This window comes from Antedon mediterranea, chromosome 6, assembly GCF_964355755.1.
Source record: "Antedon mediterranea chromosome 6, ecAntMedi1.1, whole genome shotgun sequence".
Taxonomy (NCBI): Eukaryota; Metazoa; Echinodermata; class Crinoidea; order Comatulida; family Antedonidae; genus Antedon; species Antedon mediterranea.
The window spans coordinates 6,138,962-6,164,551 of NC_092675.1; the positions used below are offsets into that span (position 1 = coordinate 6,138,962).

The 25,590-nt window shown below is 33.8% G+C and overlaps 4 protein-coding genes across 4 annotated transcripts in view; 2 read left to right on the forward strand and 2 right to left on the reverse strand.

Moving 5' to 3' along the window:
- Positions 1 to 11: 11 nt before the first annotated feature.
- On the forward strand, positions 12 to 5,674 carry LOC140051162 (translation initiation factor eIF2B subunit beta-like). The gene is made up of 12 exons (XM_072096293.1): positions 12 to 89; positions 672 to 748; positions 1,249 to 1,455; positions 1,547 to 1,595; positions 2,280 to 2,339; positions 2,512 to 2,658; positions 2,924 to 2,983; positions 3,244 to 3,377; positions 3,734 to 3,794; positions 4,166 to 4,225; positions 4,504 to 4,640; positions 5,063 to 5,674. Exons 1-12 carry the CDS (start codon positions 72 to 74, stop codon positions 5,133 to 5,135), a joined length of 1,083 nt encoding a protein of 360 aa, XP_071952394.1. The 5' UTR covers positions 12 to 71; the 3' UTR covers positions 5,136 to 5,674.
- Positions 5,675 to 6,369: 695 nt separating this feature from the next.
- Positions 6,370 to 11,986, reverse strand: LOC140051773 (uncharacterized). Its single transcript, XM_072097088.1, has 6 exons — positions 11,652 to 11,986; positions 10,976 to 11,336; positions 10,614 to 10,685; positions 9,095 to 9,163; positions 8,367 to 8,592; positions 6,370 to 8,007 (listed from the first exon to the last, which is right to left on the reverse strand). The coding sequence occupies exons 1-6, from the start codon at positions 11,869 to 11,871 to the stop codon at positions 7,690 to 7,692; spliced, it is 1,266 nt and encodes a 421-aa protein (XP_071953189.1). The 5' UTR covers positions 11,872 to 11,986; the 3' UTR covers positions 6,370 to 7,689.
- Positions 11,987 to 12,707: 721 nt separating this feature from the next.
- On the forward strand, positions 12,708 to 17,102 carry LOC140051521 (zinc finger protein 367-like). Its single transcript, XM_072096765.1, has 4 exons — positions 12,708 to 13,217; positions 14,270 to 14,389; positions 14,810 to 14,957; positions 15,754 to 17,102. Exons 1-4 carry the CDS (start codon positions 12,854 to 12,856, stop codon positions 15,944 to 15,946), a joined length of 825 nt encoding a protein of 274 aa, XP_071952866.1. The 5' UTR covers positions 12,708 to 12,853; the 3' UTR covers positions 15,947 to 17,102.
- Positions 17,103 to 21,139: 4,037 nt separating this feature from the next.
- LOC140051018 (solute carrier family 4 member 11-like) overlaps positions 21,140 to 25,590 on the reverse strand; it is a 34,478-nt gene continuing 30,027 nt past the window's right edge. The window contains exons 14-18 of the mRNA XM_072096075.1: positions 25,391 to 25,556; positions 24,057 to 24,230; positions 23,431 to 23,626; positions 23,105 to 23,274; positions 21,140 to 22,428 (exon numbers count right to left, since the gene is read on the reverse strand). Coding sequence (XP_071952176.1) covers positions 22,365 to 22,428; positions 23,105 to 23,274; positions 23,431 to 23,626; positions 24,057 to 24,230; positions 25,391 to 25,556 — 770 coding nt within the window. The 3' untranslated portion in view covers positions 21,140 to 22,364. The remainder of the gene's footprint in view (positions 22,429 to 23,104; positions 23,275 to 23,430; positions 23,627 to 24,056; positions 24,231 to 25,390; positions 25,557 to 25,590) is intronic.

The window sequence follows — 25,590 nt, forward strand, 5'->3', positions numbered from 1 at the left end:
GTTATTGTGGTAGTCAAAAATGAAAACACACTGATGCAATTTTCAATTTTCCCGACAAGATTGTTGGTTTTATGAGTCGGAGTATGAGGGTAAAATAAAGTTAATATTCATATTGACATATGTCAAGCTAATTGTAGTCAATAATTAATTTAAAAACTAGTGAAATATTGATTTTTAATTACTTAAGGGTGTGCCAGGTTAGGTTGTGACAACCAGCTGGTAGGGTAGGCATTGCACTGGTGGGGGTATGGTTGGTTATCTGGTCGTTTCGGTCGCCAGTCATTTGACGACCGCTGCTTACGAAACACCAACATTTATGATGCGCCATTCTCGTCATAATAGCATAATGTACTCACCATCAAGTTTATTGAGCACATGTGTTATTAGACCTACTTGTTTGCCAAAAGAAATAAAAGAAAAGTAAAGTAAAGAATGTGTCTTCGAATTATGATCGGTTTTTAATTGGGAAATTGAATATTCAAGCATTTCTGGATTAATTACTGACAATAATGATAAGTGTGATGAACTGTTATTTTTATTATAATCCTGCTTCATTGATTTACTTTTGTACTATTTTATTGTATAAAAATTACTGTACTGTACTGAACTGTACTACTTTGAAATGGATGAATATAATATGATAATTTGATGTAGTTTTTTTTTTCTTTCAGAAAATGCCTGTCACAGATTCACAAAGTGCTGAACTTGATGAAAGAATTGAAGCTTTTATTGCAAGTTTAAAACTTGGGTAATAATATAGTTGTTAATCCATTGATTGTTAAAGCCCAGCGAACACTAGAGCTATCGGCTGAACCAACTGGCACGAGTAACGCTTTGCTCACAGTGTGCGCAAGGGATTTTGTGAGGAATTGGCCACACATGCATGCGTATCATTTTCCTCAAGTGGGCGCCGAACGTGAGAAGATAGCTCACTAAAAAATTCCACTGCGCAATGTTCTGATTTATTATATGTCAGCACGTGCCGTATAGCGTAGTAAGTAATTATTCAATCAGAAAATTGTGTATGTTTAGTGTGCGTCCGATAGAATGCGATCAAAGTTTGCGGCAAATTTGTTAGTGAGCCAAGTGTTAGTCGTGCCAGATAGCTCAGTCGATAGCTCTAGTGTGTGCCGGGCTTTATAGAAATAGAATCCCTTAATAGGAATTCTACTGTAACTTCATACTTTATAATATTCCTCTTTTAAATAGTATAGTATATTACAGATACATATTTCTGATAACATTTAGGCAAGTGGTTGGTTCATACGATGTAGCAAACAAAACAGTAAAGCTATTAAGACGTGTCGTCTCGCAAACCAGATGGAATCACGCCGGCGATCTGATGGATAGAATACGAAAGGAAGGCAAGAAGATGATGGCAGCTCAGCCGTCTGAGTCTGCTGTCGGAAATGTTGTCAGAAGAGTTTTAAAAATCATCCGTGAGGAACATACAGCGTAAGTGTGAACTGTGATCAATATTAGGATATTATTATATTGGATTGATAGCATGTTGAATAATAAAATGTATTGTTTATTTTGTTTGCAGGATTCAGGGAGCACGGGATGACACTGGAGACAATCAACAATCTTTACATGTAAGACATTTTCAAGTTTTCTTTTGTTCACGCTTTCAACTACAATACATGGAAAACATAATTAAGTGCAATTTTCCAAAGATTTGATTCACATAGTGTTGGCTTTGACCTATCCAGGACAGTTCTTTAAAGTGTTCTATCCAGGACAGTTCTTGAAAGTGTTCTATCCAGGGTAGTTCCTGAGAAGTGTCCTATCCAGGGTAATTTCTGTAACTTGTCTTATCCAGGGTAATGCCTGAAATTTTGCATATCCATGGTAATTTCTGAAACTTTGCATATCTAGGATAGTATCTGAAACTTTGCATATCGAGGGTAGTGTCTGAAACTTGGCTTATCCAGGGTAGTGTCTGAAACTTTGCATATCGAGGGTAGTGTCTGAAACTTGGCCTATCCAGGGTAGTGTCTGAAACTTGGCTTATCCAGGGTAGTGTCTGAAACTTAACATATCCAGGGTAATGTCTGAAACTTGGCTTATCCAGTGTAATGTCTGAAACTTGGCCTATCCAGGGTAGTGTCTGAAACTTTGCATATCCAGGATAGTGTCTGAAATTTTGCATATCCAGGATAGTGTCTAAAACTTAGCTTATCCGGGGTAGTGTCTGAAACTTGTCATATCCAGAGTAATTTCTAATTTCTAATTTCATAATATAATGATTGACTCTGTATATGAATTTATTTCCATAGAAAATGTTATTAGCAGCAGGAAAATCAGATGATTTCCAGAAACCAAGTGTAAATTTGAAGGTAAGAACTTCTTCTATGCTAGTGTCTTAGGCCAATGCATTCTCTCTCTATCTGCATCATATGGAACAGAGTTGGTACTACCCTGCTTAATTGCACCTTCATAGGTTCAACCTGATGCAACCTACACTCTGTACTAACAAACCAATAAGTTGTTATTTGTTTCTGTGATTAGGGTCGTGTTATTGAGAGCATCAATGAGTTTCTAACAGAACTTGAGAGCAGTGCAGACAACATTGCGATACAAGCACTTGAGCATATCCACTCAAATGAAGTGATTATGACGGCTGGGAAATCAAGAACTGTTCAAGCATTTCTTTTGGTAAAAAAACTATCAAGTTATTTTTTAAATAATCCATATACAGCGATGTAGCTATAGAAAGTTGAATAATAATAAGATAATAAAAGTCAATACTGAGGAAGACCTGTCTTTATATTAGTTATCCATCTTATCTGAAGATGTACTAGATGTATGTAGTACAGTACTATAATATGTGATATCACTGATAAGTTGCAGTTGTTATTGTTGACCTATGACCTTTACTTTACCTTTATTACTGTACCAACAAAATTTTTTTTTTTTTCAGAATGCTGCCAGAAAAAGAAAATTCCAAGTTATAGTTGCAGAATGCGCTCCATCTTATCAGGTCAGCTTAAGGTCAATTCAGACAGCATCGTACGACGAGGAATATTAAGCATGTTTAAGGTATCAAAAACCCAAAAGCTATTCCTGACGCTTTTCAAGACGACTCGTCTGGCCTCGTCATACGATGATGTCTGTCACAATTATTACAATTTTATGACATAGTCTTTGATAAAGTCAAATTTTCAGTCACATGATTTTTTAATTATCTGCAATGTCATATTAGACCATTGTAACAGTTACCCCTAATACCATGTTTTATAGGGTCAAGAACTTGCAGTAAACCTTGCAAAGGCTGGAATAGAGACTACTGTGATTACTGACTCAGCTGTATTTGCTATGATGTCAAGGGTCAATAAGGTCATCATTGGAACACACACAGTCATGGCAAATGGCGGGTTAGTAGATAAAACTTTCTGTTTTTTCTTTAGTCTTTTTTTTAAAGCTATTTAATTAAATTACATTACTACAACTTATACATGCATTCCATCGTTTATTTAAATTTAATGACTGAAGTACTGTTAATAAACTGCATTAAAACTTTAGTATAGTAGTATAAGATCCCTTGGTTTGCTCGGAAAATTGTGTATTTTTATTACACTGGTACATGGACTTAATTTATTTATTTATACTATACCTCAACACCAGTGTAATAAATACATTTAACTTGTAAAATCATCCTCTTAGTCTTAATCAATGTGAATACATATTTATGACAATGTGAAGGTTAAAGTTTAAATGTCCTTTATTTTAGGTTAAAAGCTGTCAATGGAAGCCATGCTATAGCATTAGCAGCTAAACACCATTCTGTTCCTGTAAGTATAGTAATAGTCGAACATCTATAATAATCTTGTATAAATCTATACAAACACCTGTTATGGAGTTAGGCCTATTTACTAGCAGTTTCACTTGTTAAGTATAAATGTATATTTCGGTATCTTTTATTCATCAAAAAGTATATACAATAAAAACATAAAACAATTCATGGCAGTATAAACTGAATTGCGAACTGAGTAGTTAAATACATTATACAAAATATACAGAATTAAACAAAATGAGCAATATGAAGATTAATACAATAGTTAAGTTATGGTACATAGTCAATTAATTAGTAGAAAAATATCTTTAAAAGTATAACATGTAAGTCAACCAATTTTGTTTCAAATGCATCATTTTCATATTTCAGCTGATCGTCTGCGCACCAATGTTCAAGCTATCTCCAGAATACCTATGCTCGCATGACCAGGTAACTATTAAATGTTTTTAATTAAAAAAAAGCAAGCCCATAGCCTTGCAAAAACTCCCCCACCTCTTTTCCTAAAGTGCCCTTTTTAAACTACAGACCAGAAATGGAAGTGATGGTTAATATTAATAAGATAGCCCTTTTCGTGCAAAAAATTAAACCCTTATAAAATTGAATTAAGGATTGCTGTTGATTTCTGGATTTGAGAAAAGCAGTTTCGCCATGACTTTTTCAAATTTATTATTGTACCACTGTTGTATTTTTAATTATGTTGTTTTTAGAATGGTTTTAACAAGTTTGAATCGCCGCATGATGTAATGAAATTTGCCGATTCAGATGTACTTTCACAAGCACAGGTTTATAACCCAGCTTTTGATTATGTGCCACCTGATCTTGTCACACTCTATATATCAAATATGTAAGTTTTATACATTATTAAAGCTTGGTTCCCACTAGGACGCAACGCAAGGGCATAACGGAATGCAAAGTGATTTGACCAATCTCAAGCGATAGATTATTCAAACAGTTGTATGTCATTGGCTTGCGTTGGGTCTACGTCCTAGTGGGAACCAAGCTTATCATTTTTTGTCATCATTTTTTGTCGCGTATCTGTATGATATATGTATCTTTCAATAAATTTGACCAAGTTAGCCATCCTATGTGGTATGGTTAGCTTACTGAAAATAAATCTTATGCTATTGAGAGTAAGAGTTCAAAAGCGTGCTCTTGTTCTTCTCAAGGACGGGTTGTGATCGCAGGTCTTCCATCGCTCTTGATGAAGGGGGTTTGTAGTTTTGACTTTCTGTGTGATTTTCTTTACAATATTTATTCTTTTTCTAGTGGTGGTAATGCTCCTTCATATGTTTATCGGTTGCTTAGTGAACTCTACCATGCAGATGATCATGACCTTTGACATGATCAGATGACATCATTGTCTGGATTGATAACATACATGATTGAACAAAATGTGCACAGTGAATAAGAAAGCACTAGTGAGATGAGAATAATGGGCATATTCTACTCCAAGAAGATTGTCACATTATGCATCACTTAACATGACCATCTGTGGTTGGAATAGGACTGCATGGTTGACTGCACACACATTTTCTTAAACCAACTATTGTTGCAGCTGAGAATAAAAACCTCTAAATTTATAATTCTCATGTTGTTCTGAAGTAATTTTCCAAATGGTGGTGCGATTGAGCTGAAAATAGATGAGTTAATATAATAATTATTCGGTAATCATAGAACTTGAAGGTCACTGATTGGTGTTACTATTAACACATTATCAGTGGTCAGTTAAAACATGCCAATCAGTGACTGATAACAATCTTTGTTAGTGTACGTGTCTGCGTGCAAATAGTCCTGGGCTTGATGTTTGCTTTTACTAATATCGAAAGTAACTTGCAGCAATGTTGGAAATAATAGTACGTAAATAAATGCATCATTTTACTTTCTTTGTCATAACATTTATTCTAGTAGTACAGTATGATGGCCGTTGAAAGACTGATTTGTGGACTTGTTTGGTTTGTGTTATACTATGTTTTTTTTTTCTTTGATAAAGTTTTTTAAATATTTATGTCAACTTCATCACTGTTTACTGGATGCAATAAAGGAAATAAATAAAATAAAATAAATAAATACTATCAGAAATGCAATTAAAAACATTTCAGCAGGGTAGAAAACAAGTCTTCAGTATGTTCACTGAAAAAAACTTGCGGTGGTCGACATGTCTGGTTTTCTTGCATTCTCATACCAGCAACAGGTCCAAAACATAACACTAAAATTTAACCTAGACCCACTAATCTCACTATAGTACAGTATCACATATAAGATTGCCAAATGTTTGTTTGTTGCTAGCCCAGAAGGTAGTGCTCAGCCTCTTAAATTTATGAAGCTTCCGAGATCATATTAGAATTATACATGGCTAGGTCACAAGTACACATCCTTAGCAGGGAGGTATAACAATTTATACCTCCCTGTCTTCAGGTTAAAAAATTTCAATTTTCCTCTCACTGAGGAATATTCACGAAAGATCAACGAAAGAGACATCCAGTACTGGTTAAAACTGTAATCCATCTGCAATGACCTTAGCATTTCTGGTTCAGAAAGCAATTAGATCGAGTTTTCAAAGTTGACTATAAAACAATGACAACATTTTGAGTCACATGGAAAAGATTTATTAACAAAAGAAGCACAGCATGGTGGCATTATGTCTATCTGCTGTAGATATGAACAGAACAGTTTATATATATAAAGAAATTCAAATTATGTTTTGAAATGTGGCAACTAATCCATAAGATTCTTCCGTTAAAGTTCAAACCAATATTCTTTTGTGCATATTTTTCAAATTTTATAATTTTTTTTCTTGGTTTCATTTCTTATTCAACCCAAGGTTTACTAAACTCTTATTTCAGATAAAATTGGTACAAAAAAAAGAAGTTGAATTTTATTTGAAATCCGATTTTGAACAATATAACAATTGTTATACTTGTAGAATATAAAGAAATTCTAAAAAATGAAAATTCATTTTTAATAATTAATATTATTGAGAGCATTAAGGTTCATAATCCAAGCTTTACTTTGTATAGTCTAAGATCAGCATAGGGCCCTACATTTTGACTCAATAAATACTTAAGCACAAAAGTCAGGCTTATCAACAATCTTATTTGTATCTGATTAGGCTAGTTTTTTTTCATTCTGCTGCACTCAACGCTAATCCTATATTAAACATTGTAGGTTGAAGCCAAGTACTGGATTAGGGCCAAATTACAGGAAACAGATCGCCCAAATGGATGATGAATATATACTGGAAGGAAACTATTTGAAATATTTGTATTAAATTAACTGGTAACTACATTTATCATATTATTGGTCTACAGTATTACATACTTTCCTTTATAAACGAAGTACTGCCTATGAATGTATTCGGTTTAAACTGTCGGAACAGAAATTTCAATTACCGCTTCAACTCACTTACATGTACTTTTAAAATGTTTGCAATTTAAATAAAATTCTTATTTTCCACACATTTCTTTATAAATTTACAACAGTGTTTAGACATTAAGGCGCTACCTTACTTTAAAAGATGTAATAATATTACAGACATCACATAAGCTATCCTCAATCTCCTTTAGGAGAATTACGGACTATTATAATTCCTTACGGATTACAAGAAATAAAAATCATATCCGAGTACTTAAATATAATTTTTTTCTTTGTGAAGCGCCAATAATTTCCACGGTTATTGATATCTACATGTTTGTTTCTTTTTAAACCATGAGACGTTCTAAAATACCACATACACTTATTTCTATGTTAGAAAACTTAATTTAAAATTGGCCGATGTTTGAACACCAGAAGTGACTTTTCGCATTGCTTTTGACAACACGAAATCACGCAAACAGTTTTGTTGCTGCTTTCAAATAGTTACTACTCACTTTTCATGGGGTTTAAAATTTGATAACCTAGTTACTACCCCCTAGACTTGGGAATTCATCCTCGTTGTCTACACGTGGTGCAACAGGCCCGTCATTGCGGTACCTTCCTCCTCCTCCTCCACCGCCACCGCCGCCACCACCAGCATTACCTCCACGTCCTCCCCCAAAACCACCTCGCCTACCACGGCCACCCTCTCTTCCACGTCCGCCACCCCTTCCTCCGCGTCCACCACGTCCGCCACCCCTTCCTCCGCGTCCACCTCGTCCAGACGGTTCGTTAAAACTTATGTCGATATCCAGTAAGTGCTTTTGTGATGGCCGTCCTTGATGCCCATGTTCTTCTTCCTATTAAATCAAGAAAATATAAACTATACACAAAATATCCAGATAGATTAGAAATACAGAGATTAATTTACAGGTTCAATTTCTTAATTGTTTATTAATCAGAAAGTGAGAATTTCCAGTTTCATTTCGTCAATTTTATACACATCCAACCAAACCTGGCAGTGTGGATAAACTATAGTTAAAAACCAATTCTCATTTGAAGCTTAGGAGGCAGAGTAGAATCATGGGTTACAACCCTAGCACTAAGTTAGGATTGTACCTGGACTTTGGGATTAGGAGTTCCAACTACAAGGGATCACCATCACTAAACAACCAGTGAACCGACTGTTGTATGTATACTAATGTAAGCGCCTACATACCCTTTCATAATCCATATTATCAGTAGTAGCAGCAATTTTTCTCGAGTCCAATTTATATGTTTTTTTCCATTGTTCAGCATTTTCTCCTTCACCAGCTTTTCGTATCTTGAAGTCCTTTTTGTAACGGTTTTGATTTATTTGTGCCTTGTATTCTTCCAGGGTCATTTCATGAGCGGTTTCCTCAACGCCTTCCACTGTCGTTTCTTCATCTGGTTTTTCTCCATCCCTAAAATAAATAGAAAAAATTATAGAAATCAAGGGAGGAATGTTTTTAGTTCTTTTTTGCAGAATCAAAAATAAACAAAATTATATAATCAATGCTCATAGTTAATTAAGAGGTTATTTAGCAGTTTTAATTTTCTTATTAGTAAAGTTGGCTGAAGCCTATACTATTCGCATGCATTTACTAGCCAAATCTAAACAAGCCAACTATCCTCTAAAGTGCTACCTTTATCTGGTAAATAAGCTGGCGATACAAATGCTAACTATTAACTACGAAAAATAGTAACTAATTAGCCCATACATACAAATTCATTAAGTAGGGACCTTGTTCACCATTTCAATTACACTAGTTGACCAACGCTATCTAACAAGCCAAACACTGGTTTCACTATTAGTAGTACAAGGCAAGTGTTATCTTAAGACCAGGAATACCACAACATCATGGTGCCGTGCTTAGTGGCCAGATGTATTAGAATGTGAATAGCAACACAAAGTTCTCTACTCACTTTTGCACATTTGTATTTTCATGTTCTTCTGCCTGGCTGTCGTCGGTCACATTGGAAGTGTCAAGTTCGCTAAAAGATAATGAATTGCATTCGTGATTGCAAACAAGCATTGAATTGATTTTAACAAAATGATGTACAGTACAGTCTTGTACATGCTTTCTACAGCTAGGTACATGATATATTAGCACGCATGGTGAAATCCAGAAACCAAATCTTTATTCAAAGAAATGACTGCTGGTTTTTAAACCAAGGGAATGAACACCGACAAAAAAACTAAAACATCGCTGTTAAAAGCCGCTTTCAAACAATTGCTGCACTTAAACCTTTAAAAAGTGTTACTGTATTGTTAAAACATTATCTGGTCATGTAGAAATAAATTGAGCAGAAGAAAATCAATATTACATTACAGTAATGTGTTTGACAATGGCTTTAAAACACTGTACTATTTATCAATGTAAGGGATCTAAGGTAAATATATTATACATTGAATGATATTAATGTTAATTTGATTAATGAATGCAAGTTGCTTAACATTTCAATTTGGCCTTGACCTTTAAAGTGGGAATCTGGACATGAAATGGAAACAATGCAAATTATTGATGAGTATGATTAATAATACAATATGATTATTATTACATGTCATTTTTAATGGCAAATATATATCCCAAAGATTGTCTTTGTTGAATTGTTAATTTAGGCGAACAACCACAGATATAAACAACTAGTGTTTTAATTTTTAATACGATCCCAGCACAAAGTGTAATTGTGAGAAACCATGGAGGGAGGCCATTGAATATACGACCACATATGAAGCATATTCTATAAACAATCCTTGTATACGAATATAGTGTATTTAGTATACGTTGCCCATTTTGGACAGGGTTTTTTTATTGCCTTACTTCACTGGTAACTAGTTAAAATTAGTTGTTTATTATTACCAATAGACAATGATACAGTAATGTTGGTTGTGGTTAAACTTGGTTTTCGCACTTTGACGCAAGCACACTGCTTAAAACTATATATTGCTTGTTCAACTCCTTTGTGTTCCGCTTACACAGGTGCATCGCATCTAAGTGGGAACCAAGCTTTAACATTGCCGATTATATCGGAAAATCCAAGATTGAAACGTTAAAGGTTAATAACAACAATTAGGAATAATTACAAATATTTTACCTATACATTTCATAATTCTGTACCATTGATGGATGGGAATATCTAATAAGAACATTGTAGCATTATGAATTATACGTAAAACACAGAACCATGATTTGTACTGCCATTGTGCAACTATGCTTCTACCAACGTTAATCCACAATCTACACTACCAAACATTACGCGACAACAAAATGTGATGTGTCATATATAGACATGTCATATCACTACTTTATTTGGGTATATCACTACCATATTTGGGCTTATTATATCAGTTTTTTTGTTAGTTTGATAGTGTAGACAGCGCTAAATAATCCTGGCTTTAGTAATGACAATTATATGACAGGGTGAAAATCATGATACCTACCTAACTTCATCTCGTACACTACCCCAGTTGTGAGGCCCATTTCCTTCTCTCTTCTCATGTGGCTTAATTGAACTGTGGATAAATCAAAAAACAAAATAAACCAAAGAATATACAGGTAATACAAAATTAAAATTATTCATTGTGTTGTATAAAAAACATGGACTGCATATTTTTCTGAAAGGAAATCTGCACTTGATATGTACCATTTACAGCACACTTGGTAAACTTCTACACACCCCCAAGATATAGACACGGCACACCTGTAATTTTAAGGCATGATGGGGTTGAAAAGTTGAGGAGATAAATTATATTATATATGAACAAATTGACATAAAAAATTAACATTTTTGGGGACTACATGCCTCTTGTCACTTCCACTGTGTCGATCAAATTCACGTTTTCCTCTGTAATCTCTGCCGCCGTTGGATGATCCGCGTCCTCGCCCACCACGTCCCCGTCCTCCGCGTCCTCTTCGCTCACCAAACTCCCCTCTTGATTGCTGGCCGAATCCCCTTGGACGTTCGCTAAATGACCTTTCGTTTTTCATTTCCGTTGTCATGCCTTCATTATTGTTGAATGTTGAGGGTTCTTCATTTTCACGGTTTTCTCGGTCTTGATATGAACGTCCGCCTCTTCTATTGCCTCGTCCCCCACGACCTCGTCCACCTCTCCTTGGTGGGACATCAGCCTCTTTTCCAAAACGCTCTGGTTTATCTTTCAAGTCTAAAAATATATTTGCAATTAAAAAAATCTAAATTCCTGATACACGCCATATTATTAATCATGATACAGTAAATAGAAAATACTTTACTTCACTAACATTAATTGGGGGCACACTAGGTCGCTCGAAAACTATGAGAATCAACCACCAGGGTGCAGGTCACACTCTCACTAAAAAAACACGCGAGATCAACATTTATTGTATGTTGGCTAGCAGATACACGAGGTGCGAATCCCTGATAATGCCTCGACAAAACAACATTGTTTTACAACTAAAACATATGCAATTTAAACCAAGTATATATGAAAATAACATACCATCTCTTCTGTTTGATCGAGTATCTGTTTCAACGGGCTTTTGAATGTTTTTCTCATTCAATTGCTTGTTCTGATTACTACCACTAGGTTTTTTCTTCTTTTTCTCCTTGGTCACCTTTGGATCTATTGGTGCTGGTTGTTGGTCTAAAATATCTTCAGCATCATCAACTAAAAAGGCACCGTACCTGTTGGACGTCCCTATACCGTACGCGTGTTCCATGATGAAATTCCTTCACTTTCTAGAAGGATGATTTTGGATTGTAAATACTACCTAGAAAACATGAGGAATTAGAAAATATGGCGATCTCGTACAGAGAGGAGTAGTGCAATTGAGCAATAGTGGGAGTGTGAGGGCGCTGCATGAAACAACCCTGGTAATAATAGATTCTTCCATGTGAGGGAAACAGAAATATGGTACACTACGAAAATAGATTTTTTATTATTTCTGAGAAAATAAATTTATAAAAATGTTATTATATAATGTTTTAAGAGTTTATAATTTGAATTTATCAAATATACATCGTTCTGGTAATGTATAATATATTTGGTCATTTCCGAATACCCCTACTACAAAATGATTGCTACGAAATGGTGCTAAAAATCACCTCTAGAAACACCGCGCGAAAAATGCTGATCCCTAGTTTGTACCTTTACAAATTGGTAGCTTGTAAAAGGTTTTTAATTTTAGTAGTAGCAATTACAATCATATTTAATTACATTATACATTGGTTTTATTTTTTATAGTTTGCTACAATAATCGTATTCGAAACAAAACAAAGGAAATTTACATTTATGTCCATATATGGTCGTTGATTGAATACTGAATATATTTTTATGGAAGAAGAAACTGTAAAAATAGCCTAAAATCAATGATAAATCGAATTTAAAGCATAGGGCTCGTTGAATCTAAATTAAATATATAACACTTTGTATGTGGATTTATTTAGTTTGGTAATATTAAATAAAGCATTTTAAAGAAATGTGCGACGTCGACAGGAGGACCGTTAAAAATAAAACGACATGCGACATGTGAAGAAAGGTCAAACAATTAATTATGCAAAGCAACGCTGTGACCCGTAAAGATAATCCAATCGATTCAACAACAAATACGGCGCGCCAAATTCAGTTGGCGCGGAACTTGATAACGCTTTATCAATGAAGAGAGGTTTGTCTTTTAAAAACCAAGCATTTAAACAGCAAACATGAGCTCAGTTTTAACAAATTCGCCACGGAAAAACATGCCAAATAATCTGATGACTTCACCAGTGCGGCAGTTTAGGTTAGATTCAATCCCAAAGAGTCCTGGATTCGGAGAATTCTACCCGTGGAAGTGGTCTGAGAATGCGGAGAATATCCAACTCAGCCCCACCTCCTCCAGTTCCTGTTATTCGCCGAGTGGGTCAGAGGGATGTCGAACTCCAAAGGCGAGAGGCAGGCCTAAAGCTGAAACTATTCCAAGTCTTCAATTAGAGGGATCATTCTCTCCAAGCAGTATCAGATGCAAGATTTGCTACCGTGTATTTCCAAGAGAAAAGTCTCTGCAAGCACATCTTCGCACTCACACTGGTAAGTTTGTTAAAGAAATTGTTGTTTTTTTTAACGTTATGTCTAAAGATACGGTACCGTATCCATACTTTTAAAAACTAAAGGTACGGTAATTATAGAGGGCGCTATGTAATGTGGATGTTAATCAAATAGGTTATTGCATTGGTTTTCTGCAAGCTAGCTGTGTAGCCTAGTGGGCATGTGGTGAGGCTTTGGCTTAAGGGGTTGTAGGTTCGATACTCTTCTTGACGTCTTTTTTTTATTTTTTTTTTTTTAGTTTTTAATTTAAGAGAGATTATTTAGAGGGTTAGGTTTTTAATATTTAGGAAGGAGTTTAATATTTAGGAAGGAGTTTTATATTTAGGAACGATTTTTATATTTAGGTACGAGTTTTAGGAATGCAATTTTACCGTACTTTTAGCAAACGGAAGCGCCCTCTATAATTACCGTATCTTTAGTTTTTAAAAGCATGGATACGGTACCGTATCTTTAGCAACGGCGTTTTTTTAATGTTTTATTAATATTATTTAAATGTTCAAATGAAATGATTGTACATCCATGATATGATGATAAAATAAATACCTTGTTATTTTTGTTATTTTCTAGGCTAGGCTAGTATAATAAGCTTATCAGTCGTTGTTAATAATATCAGTTAATTAAGCCTAGGCTCTAGGCCTATTACTATTAATTAGGCCTAGCTAGCTAGGAAGGAGGCCTATCTATATAGTACAATCAAAATGAAATAAAAGAGTTTGCTCATATAATTGGCCTTCAATTGTTGATTAAATTTAAGAAAATAACAGCAGCAGACAATTTTTTTATAGAATTTTCTTTTCTTTTATACTGTATCATCAGCCTATACTTTTTGAACATCAAGAAGACAAACAATACAAATTGTGTTCACCAGATGTTTAGATGGGATTGATGCAGAAGCCCGACAGCTGCTGTCCTTTGTTTTTATTATACTAACAATAAGACCTCAATTAAGATTCATTTTTAATTATAATTTCTTTTAATTTTATGTAAATTATAAAAATTTTTATTTATAATTACAAATTTTCTCAATTCATTAGGTGAACGTCCGTATACTTGTGACTATCCAGGTTGCACGAAGGCATTTGTTCAAAGTGGTCAATTAAAGACACATCAACGACTTCACACGGGAGAGAAACCATTTAAATGTAAAGATAAAGGTAAATATTTAGGATCTATCTGCAGTACTGTATTATTAATTTCTTTAAAATTTTATTCACTACAAAACGTGTATTATTCAATATGGTATCCAGTATATTATTATTTTTAAAAATCAATGTCTTTTTAATTATACTCTTCCATTTGTCGTTTTTTGTACTAAAATGTGTTATATTTGTCAATTAAATTCAATTTTTAAACGTTATCTATTCTATTCTAAATAGAATCTGATGTATGTATTTTAACTAAAACAGTATATTTAATTGGAGGGGGGTGGGGAAGTGACAAGCCAAATAAAATGAATAAATTAATCATGTTTCAGTTATTTTTAAGAACTTAAATTTAGTTGTTAATTGTAGTAGTTATTTTTAATGTGTTTTATTTTTATTGTCTTTTATTTTTATTGTCTTTTATTTTCACAGAATGCACCAATCGTTTCACACACGCTAACAGACATTGTAGTTTGCATCCGAAAGCAGGCATTATACGTGTTGAGCAACAAGACGATCTTACTGATGGTGTAGTAAAGAATGATGAGAACGATGAAGCTGTTGCACTCTGGTTACAAAGGTATGCTATTTATCACACACACACAGTAAATCTCTAAAGCTCTGTCAAAAGTCTAGTTTGACAAAAAAAATATTTCAAAATATGGTAGTCATATAACATCATCATGTCATATACTGTATAGCACGTCACATTTTTTTGACACATAAAGTTTGATAATGTAGACAGCTTTATTTTAAGGAGTTTTATTTTCGATTCAACAAATGGTGTCTTGCTGATATTGTACCAAGTAATATATTAAAATGATAAATTAAACAGAAGCACTATAATATTGTGGGATGTCTGCTCAATGACAGCAAGAGACAATACATTGTACATTTCATCTAAAGCTCTGTCTACATAATCAAATATGGTAGTGTTATGCCCAAATATGGTAGTGTTATGCCCAAATATGATAGTGTTATGCCCAAATATGGTAGTGTTATGCCCAAATATGGTAGTGTTATGCCCAAATATGATAGTGTTATGCCCAAATATGGTAGTGTTATGCCCAAATATGGTAGTGTTATGCCCAAATATGGTAGTGATATGACTATAAAGTGACAGGGCACATAAAGTAAATAGTGTAGACAAGTCTTTCTGTTTCATTTGTCCATGTTAATAATAAGCAGGACATGTTCAAATGAGATCCGTTGAGATGAGATTTAAGCGACAACTCTCTTTCTTAATGACAAATTTTTATCTGAAAAAATGATTTGAGCTAGTTGTTGATAATAATTTACCGTATCTAAATAATTTTTTATAAATTTATTTTACTTATCTATAATTATTTATATATAAAATTTTCGGTATTTTTTAGGTTTGTTTCCGCATCAAAAACCCCAAGTAAGGTTACAAAATCAGAGAAAAGGAAATTTGAAATGAAAGTCGAAGGTGATGAGCGAAAGCGATCAAGGATAACTGCGAGAAGGCGCTTAGAAGAGCAACGAGAAAAGTTTCACTGTGCCGTAGCGCTTGTGGAATTAGCAGAAAAATTGCCATGTGATTTGTAGATTATAAAGTGTTTTTTTTTTTTAAGTGATTTTTATAAATTACATTGGTGGTATGTAGCGCCTATAACACAAGAATTTTTTATATTATCCTATCTTCTCTACAGTATATAGAAAGATTTCATCTTTTACATATTGAGGAAGCACTACTTAATTGGCTTTAAAAAGCCCCTCTCATTGGCTCTATTCTATCCCACAATGCCATCCGAAATGTTACACGTCTTAGATGAACAGAAGATTCTTGGGTTATATGTTTTTTGGTAAATGGGGACAAATGTAAACAACCCTTTAGTTTAGAGTAATTTTCTTCACGTGCCAGCAAGACTAAATGAATTCATTCAATGAGCCCTCATACTTTTTCAAGTGGGTTTATCTTTTGTATTGTTGTATATAAAACACATCTAGTCAAACTAGTGATTTTTAAAAACATTTTTTCTTTAAATAAATAATTACAGTAATTGATTTTTTTAAAAGCAATAGCTGTATTTTTGGTAAAATTAATTTTTACCAAAAGTTTATGTCCATTCATTGGTATCATTTTAAGGTTTGTTTAAAAAATTGACTCATAGTTTTTTTGGAATAATTTTTAAACATGTAATTAAACTACTATTGAAAATAGTATCAGATTTATGAATTTATGTAAATTAGTTGTCACAAATTGAAACAAATTTTATTGAAATTGTTTTGTACAATATAACATTAAATCAAAGCTTTTATAAATATTTTTAGGATAATTATGGAAAATTGAACATATTTAAATATTTATATTCGGTTAATATTGATGTTGCTTATACAGGTAAAATTACATTTTACAACTGTGTATGTTTTGTATATAAATATAGTGTAAATAAATATACTGTACAATGTAATATGTTTGTAACTTACTTTGTATAAAAGGAACAGTGATAAAAAAACAAGTGTTTAATGAATATGAAGTAGGTCAGTCTTGGCCTAGCTAATTCAGTCTTCGCATAGCTAATTCAGTCTTGGCCTAGCTAATTCAGTCTTGGCCTAGCTAATTCAGCCTTTGCATAGCTAATTCAGTCTTTGCATAGCTAATTCAGTCTTTGCATAGCTAATTCAGTCTTGGTCTAGCCAATTCAGTCTCTGCCTAGCTTATTCAGTCTTGGCATAGCTAATTTGTCGTTGAAATAAAACTTTGAGCTCTGACTTCTGTTTTAAACTAGTTTGATTTTGTTGTCATAATGCGATGTTTAATACAGTACTTTAAATAGTGAAATTTGTAGAGTATACTTTTGGGGTGTAGGCCTAAGTGGAATTGTCTTCCTGCATGGTAGTGCGTTGGGTGTAGGCCTAAGTGGAATTGTCTTCCTGCATGGTAGTGCGTTGGGTGTAGGCCTAAGTGGAATTGTCTTCCTGCATGGTAGTGCGTTGGGTGTAGGCCTAAGTGGAATTGTCTTCCTGCATGGTAGTGCGTTGGGTGTAGGCCTAAGTGGAATTGTCTTCCTGCATGGTAGTGCGTTGGGTGTAGGCCTAAGTGGAATTGTCTTCCTGCATGGTAGTGCGTTGGGTGTAGGCCTAAGTGGAATTGTCTTCCTGCATGGTAGTGCGTTGGGTGTAGGCCTAAGTGGAATTGTCTTCCTGCATGGTAGTGCGTTGGGTGTAGGCCTAAGTGGAATTGTCTTCCTGCATGGTAGTGCGTTGGGTGTAGGCCTAAGTGGAATTGTCTTCCTGCATGGTAGTGCGTTGGGTGTAGGCCTAAGTGGAATTGTCTTCCTGCATGGTAGTGCGTTGGGTGTAGGCCTAAGTGGAATTGTCTTCCTGCATGGTAGTGCGTTGGGTGTAGGCCTAAGTGGAATTGTCTTCCTGCATGGTAGTGCGTTGGGTGTAGGCCTAAGTGGAATTGTCTTCCTGCATGGTAGTGCGTTGGGTGTAGGCCTAAGTGGAATTGTCTTCCTGCATGGTAGTGCGTTGGGTGTAGGCCTAAGTGGAATTGTCTTCCTGCATGGTAGTGCGTTGGGTGTAGGCCTAAGTGGAATTGTCTTCCTGCATGGTAGTGCGTTGGGTGTAGGCCTAAGTGGAATTGTCTTCCTGCATGGTAGTGCGTTGGGTGTAGGCCTAAGTGGAATTGTCTTCCTGCATGGTAGTGCGTTGGGTGTAGGCCTAAGTGGAATTGTCTTCCTGCATGGTAGTGCGTTGGGTGTAGGCCTAAGTGGAATTGTCTTCCTGCATGGTAGTGCGTTGGGTGTAGGCCTAAGTGGAATTGTCTTCCTGCATGGTAGTGCGTTGGGTGTAGGCCTAAGTGGAATTGTCTTCCTGCATGGTAGTGCGTTAGACTTGGTAAATTTACACTAATTGGTTGGTATACCACAGGGGCCGTAATCACCATTCACACTTGGTCTAAGGGAATTTATGGAAAATACTTAAATTATCTCAGTTTGATTGGTGAATACAGCCACAGTATCCCACATTGGCTGAAGATAATATATATGGTATATATATTTCCTCCCAAAAACTACATATAGGAGGGAAGGGGGTAGATAACTGAGGAACAAGTTGCTAACACCTGTCAGAAGATGTAATACTGCAGAAAGCTTAACGCTAATCTCACATGTATAAGGTATAATGATTTACATTAGAGTATTGTCATTGCAAAATAAACGTGATACATTAAAAAGAGAAACAACCAAAATTGCTTAGCACAATCAACTTTATTTTATAAACACAACATATCTTCATCCTCACTTTAAAACAAAACACTAATTTCTGTCAATATTCAATGTAATTAAACACAGTATCGTAAATGTTCGAATTAATAACTGTTTTTCACTGCTGTTGCGCAAGCTCTATGGATAAAAATATACCATATTTGTGTGTGCCATGTATTTTATAAACGCCCCAGCACTTATTTGATCAATCACAGTATTTTACTAATAGCAACACTCGATAGCAAATTAAACCATTCAACCTAGGATTTCATTGTGATATATTGCAACAGTACTGATTGTTACCCTGTATAAATCAAATTGATTACACAATAGTTATGTTCAGACGGCATTCTAGTGTGAAGTTACTACATGTAAATTATACATGTGTTCACACTAAACAAACAAAATATTTTTAATATTGGTATTGCTAATTGAGAACTGGGAGGTAAGAAAAAGCTTACTTCTATCTCGCCTGAACATAACAAATAACAACCTAACAACTTATTATTATAATAAAATCAAACTGTATTACTGGGAAAATAAAAAAAACAAAATCGGGCTTAGAAAATAACAATCCCTATTATTAACAATTGGCAATTGTAATAAAAAAAACATATTAGTTTCATTTACATTAAAATATACATAGAAATAAACAAATGAATACAACAGACTAAAGAGTTTCTGACTCACAACAATTAATAGACAACGATCTTATTTACTGTTTGAAAATTAAAAAAACATTCCATTTATAGTATACAAAGGGACCATGTCAAAATTATTCTAGTGCAGTTACTGCAGTAACTATATATATTTTACTAATTTATGTAAATATTTTCATTATTCTGGGTAATCATACGTATGGTTCATTGTCAGACTCAAATTCTAAATTGAAACAAAGTAAAATCATACATCATTACAGTAATAAATTGTAGTTGCTTCAGTAACTGCAGTAAAATAATTTTGACATAAAATAGCACTGTGTGACATGTATACTTTATTGCATTGCATGTACAAGACGGATAATTTTCATTCCTTTCATTTAATAAAATAGATTAGTTTCAGTTTTTATGTGTAAAATAACATTAGAAACTTCTAAACCAAAGGCACTTTCTATTTAGGAAGGTCTCGTAACAAGGCTATTCTCTCCAAAACAAAACGGAAACTGTCAGTTACACAGAAGCAGCAGGAATTTTGCAAGCTCAAAAGTAATAAAAAATAGTTCATATTTGAGAAAACACTGCACAGCACTAACAACTATAAAGCAACCAAGCGTATAAAACATCTGAACATTCTCTCAAACCAATCTGCATTTTGTATGTCACTAAAAAATTTTTTTTTTCCCAACAAGAAATGAGCCTAGCAAATGGTACAACTTAACGCTGCCCACTTAAAGTCATGAAGAAATCCTTAGCATAATGCGGACACAGAGTTAAAAATAGGATCATCATTACTTTCGTGGAATTATAGATATTATGCTGTCCTGTTTACATTGGCACAAAATCCCCTTAAAACACAAAAATATATATCTATAACAATAGTTATGACACACAACTAGACTATACAGCTATCGAGTCAAAAAGTCATTCTGTACATTCAATAGTTGCGTAGTTTAGTGGCATGTTGTAAAAACACAGGTCAAAGGTCAATATCACAAAACAATTAAGTTCAAGTTAATGTGACCTTTGTCTCAATAATAAAAATCTATTGTGGCGAAGCCCAATATTTATATACCACCGCTTAATAAAGTATGTGACCATTATTTTTTATAATATAACCTACAATCATATCATAGAATAAATTACAATATATATTATATATTAACATTTTCATATATAAACAACGTATTTAATTTAATACAATGACAAGTAAATGAAAAATTCAAGATAAAATATGAAATCGAAATACTCTGTTAACATTTAGGAAAGTATAGATAAAAATACTGTAATATTAAAAATAAATGAATGAAAACTGTGCAAAACTAGTATCCCTATCGGCTGGCAAAAATCTGGAGTTTACAACACAAGGGTGTACACCATACAAAACACTGTTGATGCCAGTGTATGCAAACTCTGGAGTTTACACACAAGGCTGTACACCATACAAAACACTGTTGATGCCAGTGTGTGCAAACTCTGAGTTTTTCTAGCTCATGTAAATGATGCAACTCAGTACATACAAAGATAATATATAAGAAACTACACTGGATACGATAGTACTGTTTGTGCATTGACTAAAACCCTTTTCACATTTCTCAAGTTGTAACCTATTTTGAAGTCATTACTCATACATGCATTTGCTAAACTCGTGAAATCTTGAAAGAAAGAAAGGAGCTTGTGTGGTATTTGATTATCATGCATGTACTGATATTTCATGATTCTTGTGAATCTTTATCAAGATGTGTTTTATTTGACTGTACCTCCTAAGGGAGGTGAATAGATTTGATATGATTTGATTTACAACTTGTTACAAATACTTTGCATGAGGCTTGGAATATGATTTATAATACATTTTAGAGTTTTTGTGTATAAAAAAAAAAATACATTGTAAAGTGTCACCTTCTTCTTAACCCCTCCTCTACAACAAGCAATTACTAAAAAGTGTAAATCTACCCTATTCTGTTTTCTCAACCCTTCTTAACATTACACATTTTTTTTTTTCAGTAAATATCTAATTTAATAAGAATGAATTATATATTATACATTCTTAAAAATATAATGTATTTTATACCCTATATAATGTAGTTTTTTTATAAAATATTATGTATCTAGGCCTGTTTATATTATTATGACAATAAGGAACGATAAAATTCATACAATACAATGTTATTCATTATGGCGTCATTTAGGTTAACATGTAGTTTCAGGATTGGAACTTTTCTAGAAAAATGTATATATATATCGTGGTTCTTTATGGTCCTAAGTATAAACAGGCCATAATTGTTAATATTTTGATGAATTTTGTTTATGTTTTTGTGCTAGTGACATTATAAAGAAGTCTTATTCATGTACTAGTTTGTTATGGCGTAACTATAATCCTACTAACAAATAAACTCGCCATAAATTATGGTTTTGCTGGTAACTAAATTGCACAACAATAGCAAAGGGATTTTGGTAGCACAATCGAAATATACGGTATGCATAGCTAGCTTTATCAACATCAGTAAATTACAAACGCAAAAAAAAATAAACTAATTGTTGGTAGTTTCGCTGAGATGACAAGAATGTGCATGCATTACTATGTAATGCAAGAATTCCTGTAAATTGTACCAAATTTGGTCCAAAACAGTATTATATTCCTATAGCTATCCTTCTAGGTTTCAAATGTTCTAATAAACAGTACAGTTTCGTTCCTCCCACTGATGCCAGTCGCATCCAAGAGGCAGTCTTCTCTAGCATTCAAATATATGCTGGGTCCGACTGTTGAAGGGCTTCCTTGACTGGGTTACTAAGTCAGAAACCATTTGGTTTGAATTCTTCAATAAAGAAAATATGATCGGAAAGATGGCTCGGAAACTTCTGATATGTCTGAAGCTGGTTTGGAATTTTCCCGCATATTTTCGATGTGTTTTGTAGTTGTTCCTGTCACCAATTTGGTTCCAAAAGTATTATTATATAAGAATTGTCACCAATTTGGTTCCAAAAATATTATTATATAAGAATTGTAACCAATTTGGTTCCAAAAATATTATTATATAAGAATTGTCATCAATTTGGCTCTAAATGTTCTATTATACTGGCGATGTTGTTTTGGTACTAATGGCTTCGATCTAAAGCTGCAATAAACTTTGGTTCGATTATCTTGGGAAGTAATTTATGCCTGAAAAAAATAACATTAATGATGATCATTAAATTCCTTTAAGACTAAGAGACTTGTTCATGGTTGATTTCACATGAGATCTCTGTATGCGACATTATGATAATGATGATTTATATAGCGCAATATCCGCAATAGCGCAATAGCGCTCATTGCGCTGTAGACTTAGATGCTAACCTTTTCAAACATTATTCTCCTTTAAGGGTCATGTCGTGGGACCGGCTGCCGACTACGGCACTATTACGTCTGCCCACAACAGTGGCTGTGTCAGCTAGGACAAAGTGTAACCCCCTACTCGTTTCGAAAGTTGTACTAGGTACTTTCAAATGCACACTAGCATTATTGTGTACACTGGACCTATGGTTTATAGTCCTTATCCGAGAAGACCCACCAGAACCATGGAGCGAGTGAGCCCTGAACCCTTGCCATGAGGCAATAGATTACCACTGTCTTAACCATTCGGCCACTCACTCATATGTTGCAGCACTGTTTCAATTTTGTGAAAGGACAAGATATAAATATGCAGTGGCTGTTCTCAACATTCAAACAAGCTATTGGAAACAATTTCCATTTAAATTTGAAAATACCAATTAAAGGAAATCTTTAAATATGTATTGACACCAACAAGCTACAGCACTGTTATATTAAATACAGAAAAATTACAAAAACATTAACCTACCTTATGGGAAGCAGAATCAGAATAAGAATGGGAAAAACCATTTTAAGATAGGGGTATGGTGCAAAGCCAAATGAACATAGTATAATTAATTGAATAAGCTGGAAAAATGTAAAGGTATGCATCTTGCGTTGTGGTACCCGTCTCACATAATGGTTTGGAGGATACGCAGCCTGAAAAGAAAATATAGTTTTTATAAAATACAAAGTTTTTATTTAACTTTTTTTTTCAACTTACACAACAAAATTGTTATACTTATATATATTTTCAAATTCTTAATATTGTTATAATTATTTGATTATTTATATATATGATTATAATAAACTTACTTGTTCAGTAATCAAAAGCTTCATACGTTCAAACAATTGATTGCCGTCGAGGGCAGTGTATGCTACGTATAGAAATAGGCCATAGAGGACAGGCTTCGGAATGTACTGCAGCGGGTCGGGAATCATAAACAGTGATAAGCCAATCAGAATATGAGAAAACAAACTGGTGACGCGAGTTTCTCGCACACGTACAATACTGAAAAAAGAACAATATTTATTTATTAATAGGTGTATATATGTATTGAATGTTTCTGGTTTGTCTGTTAAACATGGTGTTCCATCTTTTCAAGAAGTATGTTAAGTAGTAGTAATGTTCTCATTTTGAAATGTAGATATAGTATAGATGGAGAAGTGTTTTGTATCCATCAAATCTGCATCTATAGTTTATTTCTATAGAGATAGAAATATACAGTACAATTGTTACAATTTGTTTTTGTTAATTGTATGGATATGAACTACAACACCAATTTTTAGAAGTAACAGATATTTCAACATACTTGGTTATCTCATACAAAGAATATTCAGAGGCAGATCCAGGATTTTCTTTAAATGGGGGCCGTCAAAAACGGCAGAGAGTTACTGTTTGACATTAGCGTTGCCCTGGATCCAATCCTAATATTACTTACATGTTATAGACATGTCCTTGGTCAACTCTTTCTTCTACATCAGCAAGTGCCTTGACATGAAGAGGTGAGTGAGGTAAAGCAGCATGCACCCACGGTAAACCAACTATCGATAAAAGTGCATTCAGCATAGCAACTACAAATAAATCTAAATGATACGCTGAACCTTTCTTAAGCCTACAATAGAAAAAAAATGTTTTTAGTTATTTATTATTATATCATAATAGGGGATAATAGTATAATTTTTTATTATTTTGTTTTTGCTTTACAATCATAATAATACAGTATCATACTTATAGTTGATCATATGGTTACAATTGATCACAATACAATTCATATGTTACTACTTGAATGAAACAATTGAAGAATTGAACATAAATGAAATCTCTTTTTTTAATGTTTTTTAATCTGTTATTACTCTAAAAACAGGACCATATGTAAAACCGGTATCTATATACAATAATTAACATTAACACATAATAATTGGTTAAAATACACAATAATGTATTAATAAATTACATGATTTACAAAAAAGTCACTTAAAATGTATTGACAGTTTAAGGTTCCATAGAGTAAAGTAGAAAAAAGGGCTTAATTATTGAAACACAACAATGTACACTTTATATTAGTTGAATAGTGGTTATTACACCTCTTTTAAATAATGATGTGACTTTTGTAATGATGTATCTAAGAACAATTCATTACCCATGTAGAGGAATAGTCTTATTGTTCCTATAATAAAAAAGATTTAAACACACTAATAATTTAATATCACGATCATCACAGGATATCTTTTATCACGGCCAACCAAAGTGATTCCGGGGAAACCACAATTTCCTACTTTTGAACAGACAATAGACTTTAACACCGTCATCACAACAATTTTAGGATTTTTCGTCAATTTTTTATTAATTTGGAAAGGTTTTTCTTGTAATTTGTTGATAGTAAATATCTTTATATTTTCATGAAGATGAATAAAGGTTCTTGGACTGTATCTTGTATTCATTTACATCTTGATATGCACACACAGCTATTGCTCTGGTATAATCCCACCACCCTAGCTAGAACACAAAATTAGGCTGACTTTGTGAGGGTGGGACTAAACCTGGGGGAAAACTGGTTCAGGAAAAAAATTATTGATAAGCACCTGAACTGGTTAGAGATAGGCCTACATCCAAACCTAAAATCAATACTGGGATTATACCAAGGAAGTGCCTGTTTGTAAAATCAGACATAAAGTAGGGGGGTGGGATTAGACCCCAAGTGGGATTATACCTGAGGATATATGGTATATACTGTTCTATGTCACTTAATCATCTTATGAAAACTATACTCACTTATTTGCTGGGTTATTAACCATGGCACTTGATATATTTTGATCCATAAAGAAGAGTAGCGACAGGCAGAATCCTAGACCCATGGCCCCAAACCATGCACCCACTGGTAGGGTCTCCAAGGGAGCTATCACAAAGATGTTACTGTCATGGTATGGCAATGATTCCACTGTAACAAATTTTAATATCAAATAGTTCATTAC

Coding starts and splice junctions, on each gene's coding strand:
- LOC140051162 (XM_072096293.1), top strand. Junction 2,659..2,923: donor CTGTTCAAGCATTTCTTTTG/GTAAAAAAACTA, acceptor TTTTTTTTTCAG/AATGCTGCCAGAAAAAGAAA. Junction 4,641..5,062: donor ACACTCTATATATCAAATAT/GTAAGTTTTATA, acceptor TTCTTTTTCTAG/TGGTGGTAATGCTCCTTCAT.
- LOC140051773 (XM_072097088.1), bottom strand. CDS start 11,871: ATGGAACACGCGTACGGTATAGGGACGTCCAACAGGTACGGTGCCTTT. Junction 11,337..11,651: donor TCGATCAAACAGAAGAGATG/GTATGTTATTTT, acceptor ATATATTTTTAG/ACTTGAAAGATAAACCAGAG. Junction 8,008..8,366: donor ATAATATGGATTATGAAAGG/GTATGTAGGCGC, acceptor TTGATTTAATAG/GAAGAAGAACATGGGCATCA.
- LOC140051521 (XM_072096765.1), top strand. CDS start 12,854: ATGAGCTCAGTTTTAACAAATTCGCCACGGAAAAACATGCCAAATAAT. Junction 13,218..14,269: donor ACATCTTCGCACTCACACTG/GTAAGTTTGTTA, acceptor TCAATTCATTAG/GTGAACGTCCGTATACTTGT. Junction 14,390..14,809: donor ATTTAAATGTAAAGATAAAG/GTAAATATTTAG, acceptor TTATTTTCACAG/AATGCACCAATCGTTTCACA.